Genomic DNA, 15,591 nt, shown 5'->3' on the forward strand with positions numbered 1-15,591 from the left:
CACATGTGAAAACCCCACTAATATTCATCTGCTAATTTTGGAAATTAGTGTATTCAAACAGACAGATAAAATGGGTTGAGACAAAAATATAAATCACGATACCTCTTTTCGTCGCTATCCGATTTTGATGAAATAAAAACTGTATCGCGCTCCAACCTATACTCAAGTTATCTGCGAAACTACGTGAAAATTTGTCAAGTAGCTTTAGATATTAGTGTGTTTAAACGAACAAGGAGAGAGACAAGGAAGTTTCAGGAAATATGCAAATCACGACATTCTTTTTATTCATTATAAGCTCAGAAGACTGCACATGAGATGCCAAAACATGTAGAGGTAGGTATAAAAAAAGCTGATGAGTCTGGGCTTGCAAAAAATCGGTATTCTCCAGTTTTTATTTACAATGGTGCAAATTGAGAAGGTCTAAAATTGAAAATGTAGACGTATTTTTGGCGTACTTCTTACAATAATTGTGAAGTCTTTCGCAGTTTATTATCGTTTTAGAAGGAGATTTTTAACATCATTATTTAGAGGTGATATTTAATGGCTTTGCATATGGAACGTCTAAGTAGGCAACGATTTCCGATATTTTTAAAGATAGATGAATGTAATTTAGGGTTTTGAATGACAATAAACTTTGACCTACACGCTGAATGCACAGGAACCAATCTCATGATTGCATAAAAATATATGTATTATACCATTTTAAATAAAAAAATTAAACTTCTATGGTTTATACATGCTGTCGGCAGGTCACCACCAACGTACTGTTGCTAGTCAAAGTACACCCCGTTGTTCTAGGGAATGAACACAATAAAGAATAACAATAAACAAAAGAATATTAGCCTAAATGAGTAGTATAAACCTGAAAGGGAAACATGCAACAGACAGCTAGTTGTGTTTTGTAACATAAGCAGAGCAGATTTATAGCTCCCAAATCACCTACCGCTGACAGTGCAATTGATATCATGCATCTGACAAGCGAACTGCGTGACAAACACTCAGAACCGCACGCAAATGTGCATAGAATACAAATATAAATTGCTCGTCCACAGTATGAGCTACTTCCATGTAAAATTCTGCGTCTTATCACGAGAGACATTTGAAAGATTCCCATTAGACGTCTAAGAGTAGAACTTCAGGAAAACAAAGAACAAAATATCGAGATAATAGAACAAAAAAGCAAGAATGTTACGTTCAAAATATTGTCACTGTAGACAACAAAACATTTCGAAACTCTTGATGCGTATTTACTTAGACAAAATAATGGAGAAAGAGAGTTAATTTTGTAAGACTACAGCATTAAGACCCACTGGTGAGATTACACGATCGTCAATTCATTATCATATTTCACTCTGTGCTATAGATTCAACATTTGCTCCAAGGTATAAGCCTATGATACAACATACTTGGCAAAAAGCGGCTGTTGACGTTGACATACCAGTATTATAGACAGGAAATGTAACTGCTGTGATGTTTGACATGGGACGGTTCAATACAGAATTGATGCTGAATGTGACAAAGTGGTTTTAGTCAAATGTACTCATTGCTGTGTCCCACTTTGTCGTGAAATCCCACAACCACACTCTTAAAACTGAATAGCTGTGCAAGACTATCAGGTTACCAGAGAAAAATAAAATTGTTGTTCAGCTAAGGAAAGGAAATATAGCAATAAGTCAAGGCATTCAAACATGTGTGTACCAGCTGTTATCTGCAAATGCACCCAGTTATCTGTAGTTTTGTTATGACGAGCGAAGGTCAGCAAGTAAGCTATTGCATGTGCAGTAACGTCAGCTGCCCTGACGTACTTGCCAGCCTGCATAAGCATAGCTTGTGAACTGCGCCGACCCCAACCTCCTTCACCCTAACTACACCAAAGCACAATGACTAGTCATGCACAGTGTTGCTGTTGACTGGTATGTGCTGAGGGCATGCACCTATACATCATGCTATCAAGGGAGCTATACATTATACTACTAGTATATTGAGCAATATGGTTAATAAAGTTGGGATGTTTTATGTTTATAAAGATCAATATGTCTTCAATAATGATATAGACAGCACTATATCTAAGATGATTTGATATCATTTATGTCAACTGTGATGCCTACTTTTATTGAGCAATTATCTTAATTATGATGAAACATGTTCTCTATCTACCTAGATCATTAAGTCCACAAAGACGATACACGATTAATTCATATACGTAAATTCACCAACCAATATGTAAATGTAGTGTTCCACTATATTTTCCTGACAAATTAAATGTTTAAAAATTCTAAATTTAGTGGCGACGTAAAATTAAAAATAAAACTTAAGAAAGGTACAGGAAGACTAAAATTCAAAAAATTAATAAGAAAAATGTTTCAGTTAGTATATATCATTAGTTTATTACTCTTCATTAATCATTATCGTACCTCAAATCAAATTGTATGAACAAGTGTCGTGGTAACTACAATGTAAATATTAATTATACTTATTTTTCATATCCTTTAATAATTGTTTAGGACTGACTCAGTTATGTATTGCTGTAGCATTAGGTGTTATCACAGATGGCACTAGAATTATAGGAATAAATTATTTTTAGAATAGGAGTTATATGGGTCCATTAAAGTTCGCAGTTTACCACAAATTCAGTTGTTTACATAAATGAGACTACGCACATATAAAATGATTCCAGTAAACAGATGTCAGGATTGAGTATATATCAGAATTGAGTATTAAAACTAGCATATGTATACTGAATAAGTGTAGAGTCTCTGTATATTTTACATTTATAAGCAAAGAATTAATGTACATAAGTAAGTATAAAAATGAGTAATTGTTAATTGTGGTACTGTGACATCTGCAAAGAAATTCTGTCCTAGAAATGTGCATATTATTGCCCATAATAGCACGTTTGTGTCACATAAATAGGTAGGCATTCATCTGGGAATGTAATGAACTGAAAGAAATTAACTCCTTGGCACACAGCGAACAATCTGCTCATTCATTAATATTGGCAACTCTGCTCATACCTTGACATGAGAGTCCTTCGAGTTATATCTTAAAGAAAATTTAATCATTTTGGACGTTACGAGAAACAGATAATTATTGCACTTCACAGAACAGGTGTTAACTGCCTCATTAGGTACTCTGCTTTTAGTCCCCTACCTACATGTTACGGCTGAAAGCTAGAGGAAACTAAGGCCATAATTATTCCTGAGGGCATGCAGCTTTACTGTATGATTAAATGATGATGCCGTCCTTTTGGGTAAAATATTCTGGAGGTACAATAGTCCCCCATTCGGATCTCCGGGCGGGGACTACTCAGGAGGACGTCGTTATCAAGAGAAAGAAAACTGGCGTTCTACGGATCGGAGAGTGGAATGTCAGATCCCTTAATCGGGCAGGTAGGTTAGAAAACTTAAAAAGGGAAATGGATAGGTTAAAGTTAGACATAGTGGGAATTAGTGAAGTTCGGTGGAAGGAGGAACAAGGCTTCTGGTCAGGTGACTACAGGGTTATAAACACAAAATCAAATAGGGGTAATGCAGTAGTAGGTATAATAAAGAATAGGAAAATAGGAATGCTGGTAAGCTACGACAAACAGCATAGTGAACGCATTATTGTGGCCAAGATAGACACGAAGCCCACACATACTACAATAGTACAAGTTTACATGTCAACTAGCTCTGCAGATGACGAATAAATTGAAGAAATGTATGATGAAACAAAAGAAATTATTCTGATAGTGAAGGGTGACGAAAATTTAATAGTCATGGGTGACTGGAATTCGGCAGCAGGACAAGGGAGAGAGGGAAACGTAGTAGGTCAATATGGATTGGGGCTAAGAAATGAAAGAGGAAGACGCCTGGTAGAGTTTTGCACAGAGCACAACTTAATCATAGCTAACACTTGGTTCAAGAATCATAAAAGAAGGCTGTACACATGGAGGAAGCCTGGAGATACTGACAGGTTTCAGATAGATTATATAATGGTAAGACAGAGATTTAGGAACCGTTTTTAAATTGTAAGACATATCCAGGGGCATATGTGGACTCTGACCACAATCTATTGGTTATGAACTGTAGATTAAAACTGAAGAAACTGCAAAAAGGTGGAAATTTAAGGAGATGGGACCTGGATAACCAGAGGTTGTACAGAGTTTCATGGAGAGCATAAGGGAACATTTGATAGGAATGGGGGAAAGAAATACAGTAGAAGTTGAATGGGTAGCTTTGAGGGATGAAGTAGTGAAGGCAGCAGAGGACCAAGTAGGTAAAAAGACGAGGGCTAGTAGAAATCCATGGGTAACAGAAGAAATATTGAATTTAATTGATGAAAGGAGAAAATATAAAGTGCAGTAAATGAAGCAGGCAAACAGGAATACAAACGTCTCAAAAATGACATCGACAAGAAGTGCAAAATGGCTAAGCAGAGATGGCTAGAGGACAAATGTAAGGATGTAGAGGCTTATCTCACTAGGGGTAAGATAGATAATGCCTACAGGAAAATTAAAGAGACCTTTGGAGACAAAAGAACCACTTGTATGAACATCAAGAGCTCAGATGGAAACCCATTTCTAAGCAAAGAAGGGAAAGCAGAAAGCAGGAAAGAGTATATAGAGGGTCTATACAAGGGCGATGTACTTGAGGACAATATTATGGAAACGGAAGAGGATGTAGATGAAGATGAAATGGGAGATACGATACTGCATGAAGAGTTTGACAGAGCACTGAAAGACCTGAGTTGAAACATGGCCCCCGGAGTAGACAACATTCCATTGCAACTACTGACGGCCTTGGAAGAGCCAGTCCTGACAAAACTCTACCATCTGGTGAGCAAGATGTATGAAACAGACGAAATACCCTCAGACGTCAAGAAGAATATAATAATTCCAATCCCAAAGAAAGCAGGTGTTGACAGATGTGAAAATTACCGGACTATCAGTTTAATAAATCACAGCAGCAAAATAGTAACGGGAATTCTTTACAGACGAATAAAAAAACTAGTAGAAGCCGACCTCGGGGAAGATCAGTTTGGATTCCGTAGAAATGTTGGAACACGTGAGGCAATACTGACCCTACGACTTATCTTAGAAGAAAGAATAAGGAAAGACAAACCTACGTTTCTAGCATTTGTAGACTTAGAGAAAGCTTTTGACAATGTTGACTGGAATACTCTCTTTCGAATTCTGAAGGTGGCAGGGGTAAAATACAGGGAGCGAAAGGCTATTTACAATTTGTACAGAAACCAGATGGCAGTTATAAGAGTCGAGGGACATCAAAGGGAAGCAGTGGTTGAGAAGGGAGTGAGACAGGGTTGTAGTCTCTCCCCGATGTTATTCAATCTGTGTATTGAGCAGGCAGTAAAGGAAACAATAGAAAAGTTCGGAGTAGGTATTAAAATCCATGGAGAAGAAATAAAAACTTTGAGGTTCGCCGATGACATTGTAATTCTGTTAGAGACAGCAAAGGACTTGGAAGAGCAGTTGAACGGAATGGATACTGTCTTGAAAGGAGGATATAAGATGGACATCAACAAAAGCAAAACGAGGATAATGGAATGTAGTCGAATTAAGTCGAGTGATGCTGAGGGAATTAGATTGGGAAATGAGACACTTAAAGTAGTAAAGGAGTTTTGCTATTTGGGGAGCAAAATAACTGAGGATGGTCGAAGTAGAGAGGATGTAAAATGTAGACTGGCAATGGCAAGGAAAGCGTTTCTGAAGAAGAGAAATTTGTTAACATCGAGTATAGATTTAAGTGTCAGGAAGCCATTTCTGAAAGTATTTGTATGGAGTGTAGCCATGTACGGAAGTGGAACATGGACGATAATTAGTTTGGACAGGAAGAGAATAGAAGCTTTCGAAATGTGGTGCTACAGAAGAATGCTGAAAATTAGATGCGTAGATCACATAACTAATGAGGAAGTATTGAATAGGATTGGGGAGAAGAGAAGTTTGTGGCACAACTTGACCAGAAGAAGGGATCGGTTGGTAGGACATGTTCTGAGGTATCAAGGGAGCACCAATTTAGTATTGGAGGGCAGCGTGGAGGGTAAAAATCGTAAAGGGAGACCAAGAAATGAATACACTAAGCAGATTCAGAAGTATGTAGGTTGCAGTAGGTACTGGGAGGTGAAAAATGTTGCACATGATAGAGTAGCATGGAGAGCTGCATCAAACCAGTCTCAGGACTGAAGACCACAACAACAACAACAACAACCTACATGTTTAAGCTGCACCCGCTGTCACACACGCTGTAGACACACGGGGCTGACATCGTCCCCGCCGGGGCTAACAATCTCATTAAACCGTCGTAAACGTTTCAGAGGGTATTTGGCTTTTTTAACACTAATCTGTACGTTGGGTTGTAATTCACACGCAGCTATGCAGTAGGTCAAAGTACAGGGCTGTGGGATATAGGCCACAGGTAGTGAAGATCACTTTGTAATAACTGTAACGGAAAAATGCTCCAACGTCACTGCATCATCACACATCACGGCGTGTTGACAGACGTAGCTACTCGGTCGTCCAGTGACGTCAGTTCCTCATAGTTCTGCACGTTATCCCAGCACCTTTCCACTGGACGGGTCACCAACATGAAAGCAGGGAAACTTTTTTTACGACAGCGTTGGAAACAAAACGCTGTCGCTCTGCGCAGTCTTTGACACACATTCCAGTTGCCTGCACGTAAAAAACACACTCGCTACATGCGCCACTCGTATTGTAGAGTCTTGCTAAAGTACACTGCACGTAGAAATGTAAATGAAACATTTCAGTAATCACGAGTCCTCATTAGAAAACTATTACAGTAGCAGAAACAGTCACTTCAGTTACCTACTACTGTCTGTCAGTTAAAATTCACTTTTGTTTTGAAATATCTCCTTTTCTTATGGCTACAACACTTAAACAGCCAGCACCACTGCATAGTCTCTCATCCAATACGATTTTAGTTTCTTTTCTCGTACGAATTCTATCAGTTGCGGCTCTGCCCCATATTGCACATCTTCTTTTCATGTGTACTTTCAAATAAAATCTTTCCAGCGTTGGCACAGCGAAAAGTGTAGCTCTACATTCATACATTCCAGTAACACCATCTCGTAATGAAATTGACAGTTTAAATCTTTGTAACCGATACGATCAAAAAGTTGATTTTTTAAAAAACTGTTTGCAGAACTGGACCACGTACATCCGTCAGTTAAGCTTAATTTAATGACAATAATTTCAAAGTATCCAACACTGACGTATCTTCATACGTGTCAAACACAATAACAAGCTTCCCACATGCCAAAGTTTTCACGAAGTTTTCAGCAATTCCTGCTAACGTTTATTCACTTTAAACGATTCTAAAACCACATCAGCATATCCAGTCCCGTGTCATACCTCAGTTTCAGTACAATCACTGTATGACATAATTATGTAGTCACGAATCACTTCCAGTGTCTCAATACTTCCTGCATTAGTCACGGTGCTTTCCTGATCTTGTTCGTAAATCTGCGTTTTCGTGTCTTGAAATTGACTTTAGATTCCATTATGATTCTTGTAAGCTTTTCTTTCGAATTCATTCTCCTGCCTAAGTATATTAGTAAGAGCTATTCGCACATTATCAACTTCATTACACAATTTATTGTCAGCAGCCTTCATTTTCTTTTGGAAATTTTTGCTTTCCTGGCGATATTTTGAAATTTTTTGACGCATGTCTTTATTAGACTCTTTAGTTTGTAGACACGAATTTTAAATTTTTTGAATATCTGTAGCAGCAAGTCATTGGTAACAATACCTATTCAAGCTTCCTGACTATCTAGTGGTGTTGAACTATGCAGTATCGGAATTGAACTAAAAATGCCATGATCTTCTGTTACACAAATTCTCGTGCTGTAAAGTCCAAAAACTTGTTCTGTATTAAATAAATATTCAAGTTGTCCTTCACGATTAACAATATTACTTCACAATTGTCTGTGTCAGCCGTTGTAATAATGTTCCCAATAATCACCGTCCATTACAGTTGATGCCTGCACTGTTATTTCACAAAGGAACTTTTAAGATAAGGGGTGATCTTTTAATAGTAGATTTGAAGGAAGATAATTTCCCAACAAACATCACAGACCATCTTTTTGGCGATGACGGGGTATGTTAAACAGAGTTACCATTATCTGATCTGTGAATAGTGTACGTAAAGTGTAAGGCATATCTGAGTATGACACACAGAGTACACTGTCATAAATATAAATAACAGACAACATTATTATTACAAATGCCGCAGTAAAGATTAATACAAATGCCCAGAGAGAGTTACAAATGAACACCATATATTACTTAACTGAATACTTACACAAGATGCACTGTCATGTCAAGGTTAAAACCACTATTTGCAATATATGTTTCGCCAAATGTATCCATTCCATATTGCCAATCACAGAGTACATCGCTAATACAAGATTGTCGCTGAACTGACACGTGGCGGATGGTACCAGAGAGCATCTTGACATTTAGTGCTGCTACAGTTCGCTGTGTATTTATGTCGCTGTCATATATATATATATATATATATATATATATATATATATATATATATATATATATATATATTTCTCAGGATATATATCATTGTAAGAAAATTGTGGTAACTGGTACACAGTTATAAAATTATTCTACAGTAGAAGCAAATTTATTTTCTATACTCAAACGAGGAAGTCATTGCCAACAGCAAATATAAATATGTAATTTTAATAAGACTATTGTAACTGGTATACAGCTATAAAGCTGTTGTCGCAGATAGTCGGTAAAATATTTTCTGCCCCAGCAACAGAATACGTAACCATACAGAGGTAAGACAGTACGCCTAAAAAATACAACATGTCTTTCAGATTACATACTAATTCAATCGAAAACACAAATAAGCAATTTAAATAAAAAAGGGGTAACAGGTATTAATTACAAAACTTTCTGTAGCAGGTAAAAGCTCAAATATTTTCTAGAACAGAAAGAGCATATGTAATCATGAAGAAGTAAACTGCTTAGTCGAAAGAACCTGCAGTCGTTAACACTACAACCGAAGTCGTTATTCAACATCCTGTCTATATACAACGTCTGATGCAAGACAAAACAATCGCACGTTAATATTTATTCATAATACGCTTGCACCGCACAAACCTAGTAAGAACTAGATTACAGAGTATAGAGCGTCGTATGTAGCTCATTATGTACGTGACGGAGGGGCCTTCCAACATTAAGGAAAGCCAACATCATTGTCTTTGGTACATTCTTGCAGTGGTGAACGCGTTACAGGAGGTTACCCGCACAAAAAAAGCACATTTTCAACACTTTATGTAGCCTGTGGTCTACGAATGAATGTGGAATCACAGAAAATGTTATAAACGGAGAACATTAATATCTCAGAACCAAAATAATAACATTCCCCGAGACCTACAAGATTTGTTATACGAGGCATATGCACTTAGCTGAACGTATTTTAAACTGTGATTTTTTACTTTGACATTTCAATGTATCATACGTGAGCTATCCAGTTAAGTAAGATGTGGAGTACATTTGAAGCTTTAATTGGGAACTTCTAATAACCATTACTGACAGATGTGTAATAATAATTCATTGTATGTATATTTAAAACATAGTGCGCTACTTTTCATAATCTAACATGCTGTACATTTTCTGTACACTACTCACAGATCAGGTGATGGTAACTCTGTTTCCTGAAACAACTCATCGTAAATGAAAGTTTTACAAATATTATCTTCACTGAAAAGTTGTCTTCCCTCAAGTTGAAATTCACTTTAAGTGAACTTAACACGAACTAGTGCACATTAGTTGGTGACACGGTATGCCATAAGCGACAATCGCTGTACGCGCCACTGTGCATTGTAGGCATCAGCGATATGTACAGGTACTGTTCCGCTACAAGCGATCTACAAAAAAATTTTCTTCTTCAGTGTTCGAGCTATTTCCATGCAAATTTTCATCGAAGTCTATTCAGCGGTTAAGTCATGAAAAGGGAAGATACGAGACAAACACTCTTTAGCATTTGTGATATTAGCATTGTTTCGTTCCTATTATATCACTATTATGTGTGTTCGCTTCATTAACATTTCTGTCTTAGGTCATGAATATGTCATGAAATATCTCTCCTGGTGAGACGCTCAGTGCTGAGTGCGGATGAGTCGTACCAGTTCTTCTGGGGCGAGCGGTTTAAATACAAATAAGCACGTTTTAGCGAGGTTCTGAGCCTTCGAGGTCACCCACTCCCCGTGTGGCGTATAGAGAGAGTAACTGTTAACTTGGGCACTGTGTAGCGCGGTGCTACTCACCCACGACGGAGAGGTACATGGAGTGTCCGATGGGCGGCGTCGTGCTGACCTGGCACTCGTACACGCCAGAGTCCCTGCGCTGCGGGTAGCGGATCTGCAGCATCCAGTCCTCCGTCTGCGGAGAGTGCAGCGATTGGAAGCGCTGGTCGCTCGTGTACGTGTACCGGCCCACGGTCAGCAGGTGGATGTCGCGGTGCCGGATCCACGTAACCTGGCGACCAGCAGACACATTTACATACACTCTCTGTCTCTGTCTGTCTCTCTCTCTCTAGCTCTCTCTCTCTCTCTCTCTCTCTCTCTCTCTCTCTCTCTCTCGCTCTCTTTTATGTTCTAAATTTCTTCACTGCGTAAAACAAACATACTAATGCAAGGAGAGTGAAGAGGAAAGGTGCATGCTTTGCAGAGTGATTCTGATCAAAAGACTTCTAATGGACGTATGCCCTTTCGTTAACCGTATCCGAGGTACAGCTGTTTGAATATCAGGGGTGTCAGTCCCACGCCCTTCTTCACCAGTAATCTCCGGGAAATACAACTAAAGCGACATTAGGCTCTTAGTCTTGCCTTTACTGATCATTTCAGTTCAAAATGGTTCAAATGGCTCTGAGCACTATGGGACTCAACTGCTGAGGTCGTTAGTCCCCTAGAACTTAGAACCAGTTAAACCTAACTAACCTAAGGACATCACAAACATCCATGCCCGAGGCAGGATTCGAACCTGCGACCGTAGCGGTCTTGCGGTTCCAGACTGCAGCGCCTTTAACCGCACGGCCACTTCGGCCGGCTGACCATTTCAGTGCGCACTTCACTTGCGGATTGTGGCATTAGTGACACAGTACCACACTACCGCACTGAAATGTATCCAGTGCTTGGTCGGCCTCTGTGTAGTCATTTCGTGGCCCCCGAGGTCACCCGACCTTGTTCCATTAGATTACAATTTGTGATTTTGGCCTACGAGAAAAGTCTACAAGCACAGAGTGAACACAGAGGTGGATTCGAAGACCTAGGGAAGAATTGTTCCGGAAGATGAGAACAATATCCGGGGAAATCAGACTCAAAAGGGCAAGGTTTGCTGGACATGTAGTTAGGATGAGTTTGGACAGAATGACGAAGAGAGTGTGGGAAACAACAGGGATGACAAGGGGAAAGACAGGAACCAAGTGGGTTGTTGAACTTCGGAAGGACTGGCTGGAACTGGGGATCAAGGTCGAAGGAAAGGAAAATTGGAAGAACAAATATACACCAACCATTAGGCCGGAGACCAATGACAGAGAAGAATACAGGAAAAGATTAGAGTTTCACCAGTGGAGCCGACAGGAGTAACGGGCACTGAATATTTCGGAAGAAGAGCGGGAGAGAAGAAGAGAAAGAATGAAGAGGTTGTGGGAGAAGAAGAGGAAAGTGTAGTCCACGAAGGGGCTACCCGTGGTCCTACAGAGGCCGTAACGCAAGAAGAAGAAGAAGAAGAAGAGTAAAATCTCTTGTATTTTACATGCGTGTGCTCAAGTAAAAGACCGTACGAATGAGCCCGCATCAGCAACACCGCAGTTTCCTACAAGAATTCCAAAGTGCACTGCGGTTGACAGTGGACTTTTCGAATATCTTTTGTGATGAAACGTACACAATTAAACAAAACATTAAATCACATTGTTAAATTTACTATAATTTGCTTTTCTCCTGTTCCCCACTGTTTTCATTAGTTTTCTAGGAAACTGATAAGAACAGGGCATATGTTGATTTGTCTTATTTGTTGAGAGTCACTGGTAGTGTTACCCTCTGAACTGAAAAATGTAGCTTTCCTCCAGACTCACCCTGTGTAAGTTCTTAGGTTTGTACAGCTACTGTAGGTTTGAATAAAATAATTTTGGGACTTAGGCCTGGTTATCATGGAACATTAAAATGCCAAAGTCTCAACCGTGTCCGCAGCTGTCATCTACAGGTCAACTAAATGCTTCACTCTTATTTATTTATTGTTATTTGCGTTCCTCACGTAGGGGCGGGCTGGCTTCAGACAAACTGTGCAACAGCCAAAGGTTACACAATTTGAAAAGACATTTTAAAATACATAAATGGAGATTATAATAAATCTTAATTTTCTTAAAAACATTTTGATGAGCAGTAATTACTCCTGGTGCCCACAAATGGATGATAATAAATGAAATTATTTTAACAATAACGTTGGAGGACAATAGTGATGATTTTTTATAAACTTCATCGATGATTTTGTATTGCAGTTGAAATAATTCACCTGATGATAGGGCGAACGATGCAATGGTTTAATGGCTATGCATGGTCGTGACGGATGCGGAATGTTGAGTATGACTATGAGGCCATGTGGCACCACAGATAGTGACTAAGATCCAACTGAGTGGAAACAGGGAGGGAATGAAAAATTGGAACATGGTGTAACGTTTTGTGTTGTAACTACGAGTAAAAATTTGACTATCTCGGGACAGATTTCATGGTTGGGGAGAGGGAGCTGGTTGAATTTTCAGTGGGAGAAGTTGGATAATGCATCAAGTTGCACGGAGGATTAAATACGGATGCAGCAGCGCAGCAACGTACCTGGATTGATGATTAGTGAGTGGAACATTTGGTGCCAGGAGTGGGTCTTGGGATTATGCCATTGGATCCGAAGGTGCTCTAAGGAAAGAAGGAGGTGTGGGGAGTGGATGAGATGGTGTGGGATGCGTGCTGGGGAAGGTAGGAGGAAGCGGAAGACGAAATAGAGTGTACGACTTTCCAGGGTTTCAAGGGACTTGTAAAATTTTGGGGAGACGAAGAACGAGGTATCATTGACGAGTATGAGGCCGGGTAGAGATTTATAGGTGACTATAATGGTAGAAGAGGCAACGTACTTGCCGCAGTGGATGCACCGGTTCCCGTGAGATTACCGAAGTTAAGGGCTCTCGGGCGTGGCCGGCTTGACCATGCTGGCCGCCATGTGCTGTTGCCATTTTTCGGGGTGCAATCAGCCTCGTGATGTCAATTGAGGAGCTACTCGACCGAATAGTAGCGGCTCCGGTCAAACAAAACCATCATAACGACTGGGAGAGCGGTGTGCTGACCATACGCCCGTCCTATCCGCATCCTCAACTGAGGATGACACGGCAGACGGATGCTCCCGATGTGCCACTTGTGGCCTGAAGACAAAGTGCTTTTTTTATAATGGTAGAAGGATGTAGATCCAAGGTGTTGACTGTTAGTAGATGGTAAGGAGTTGTGCATTACACATTAGTTTTCTGTCGAAGGTTGGACTCTGGTAATGGTCTTCGCCTATGTTCTGTCTTATTTCGATTATCAGGTGGCTAGCGATTTTTCATTCTGATATGCCACTGGAGAATACAGAATCGAGATTTTCACTCTATGGTGGGATGTTATCTGTGATATCCTGCCAGGTAGTAAGTAGCAACAACGAATCGGCAGCTTCTACCCTCGGTTATGTTTCCCTACAGCGAGAAGTTGCAGACGCACGGCTGGAGTTGCGCTCTACGACATCTACGGTTCCTTAATTTTGACACACAATATAAATGGTGAAGTTAATGGTGTGGTTGCCTGTAGTGCTAGTAGAATTCGTGAGGAAATCAACATTAATGAATTATAATAGATTAAATGGGAGCCGACGTATTCCCCTAGTTTTTTGTTTGTCCGGTTGTTTGTTTTGCACATTATTAGAACTGCACATTATTCAGTGTTGGTCCATTGCGTATTTTATATCATTCCTGAATATATATTGCATTTTATAATAACATAAATTTGGTGAGCAAGTACATTCTCTGCATTTATCTAACCAAAAAATTACTTCTAAGGCAAAAGCAAAAGAGATTTATTATTTACGTTGTACTCAGTAGAACGACCTTCTGCATGAATGAAGGTACGAGTTTCCCCTTATTAATGCTGTAAATACTGGTTATTCTTAAATAAAAGACAGGCGGATAATTCTGTGGAACAAAACTGTTCCGTAGCTTACCAGAACCTTATATATCCTCACTAAGTTTCTAAACGGTTCACCGCTTCCAGTTTCAAGGGGAATCAAGTTAGACAGTGATCGCATACATAAAGAAGGAGATCGTTATTAGGTAACGCCGTATAGTACGCAACACACCCAACATACAGGTAACACGGGAACGACGTTAACCGCCAAAGCTACTAGGAAAACTATCGTAGTTTATGCTTATTTGTGGTAGTCTACGGAAGCCTGCGGAAGCTTGTAGTTTAAAAACTCCAAGCATGGCAGCTCCCCGTTTATACTCTTGAACACGAGTAATGTGGAGCTGCTCACAGGCGAGCAACACCTGCGGTCCGAATGACTGGGATCACTGGCAGCCAGGTAGTGGCAGAGCCTCTTATTTTTCGCAGCTGCATCTATGGCTGCCGGGCGAACACAAGCGGTTCTTTAAAATAAAAAGGTCTGCCAAAGCCCTTGTGATGTTCCACTATAGCTGATTTCATGTGCTGCCCCAGTCGCACGTAGCGATTATGCTCCGACATGCGAGTGATAATAATAAGTCTCCTCGTTTCACCAAAGTAGATTTCGCCGCGTTCACATCAACGGTCGTAGACTCCTGCAGTATGGAGAGCGTCTCCAGAATACTTCGTGAGCCTCAACATATTTCGGTTCTTGCGGCCGCTCTGCATTTGTGGTTGAATTTCACCGCGGCGCAGCACCTAGCCGTCACGGTTGCTGGCGCCTCTCACATAAGGAAAGCGAGCAAAAGAGATTCTTCTGCTCCTTTGTCTTTTTTGTCTCACTGTATCTCATAATACGTTGTATTTTCTAGTTGCTATATCGTTTTGCGCTGAACGATTTCCACAGCTCGTTCAGTTCATGTTGGAGGTTTCCAGCGTCGCTGATCCAATGGTTTTAGGAAGAACTAGGCTTACAGCTAGTAAGATTGTCGTTTATTAAAACACGACCGATTTCTCGCCTTCAAGCCACATCATCAGGTGCAACTTACCTGAATAGTAAATTTAGACTAGGGGCGATGGGTGTGCCTACGATCTTTTAACGTTGTTACTATATTTTAGACATTACTTTATTAATTTTAATACCCATAAAATGTGGTGACACTGTACTTGGCTTTTCACCTGATAATGCGGCTTGAAGCCGCGAAAACTGACGTGTTTTATTAAACAACAACTTTCACTAAGCGGAGTTCTTCCCAACATCTTGCCTTTCAACAGATGCAATTGTCAGGAATATAAAATAGTTTGTAGTCCAATGATCTTGGACAGCCAATGCTCGTAGCGCAGCGTCTGCCTTGCTAGATGGTGATGCGACTACGTATG

At 39.9% G+C, this 15,591-nt stretch overlaps 1 protein-coding gene across 1 annotated transcript in view; it reads right to left on the reverse strand.

The window, feature by feature from the left end:
• Nucleotides 1-15,591, reverse strand: part of LOC126259438 (zwei Ig domain protein zig-8-like) — a 473,263-nt gene that overhangs the window by 133,859 nt on the left and 323,813 nt on the right. The window contains exon 3 of the mRNA XM_049956253.1: nucleotides 10,306-10,516. Coding sequence (XP_049812210.1) covers nucleotides 10,306-10,516 — 211 coding nt within the window. The remainder of the gene's footprint in view (nucleotides 1-10,305; nucleotides 10,517-15,591) is intronic.

This window comes from Schistocerca nitens, chromosome 5, assembly GCF_023898315.1.
Source record: "Schistocerca nitens isolate TAMUIC-IGC-003100 chromosome 5, iqSchNite1.1, whole genome shotgun sequence".
Taxonomy (NCBI): domain Eukaryota; kingdom Metazoa; phylum Arthropoda; class Insecta; order Orthoptera; family Acrididae; genus Schistocerca; species Schistocerca nitens.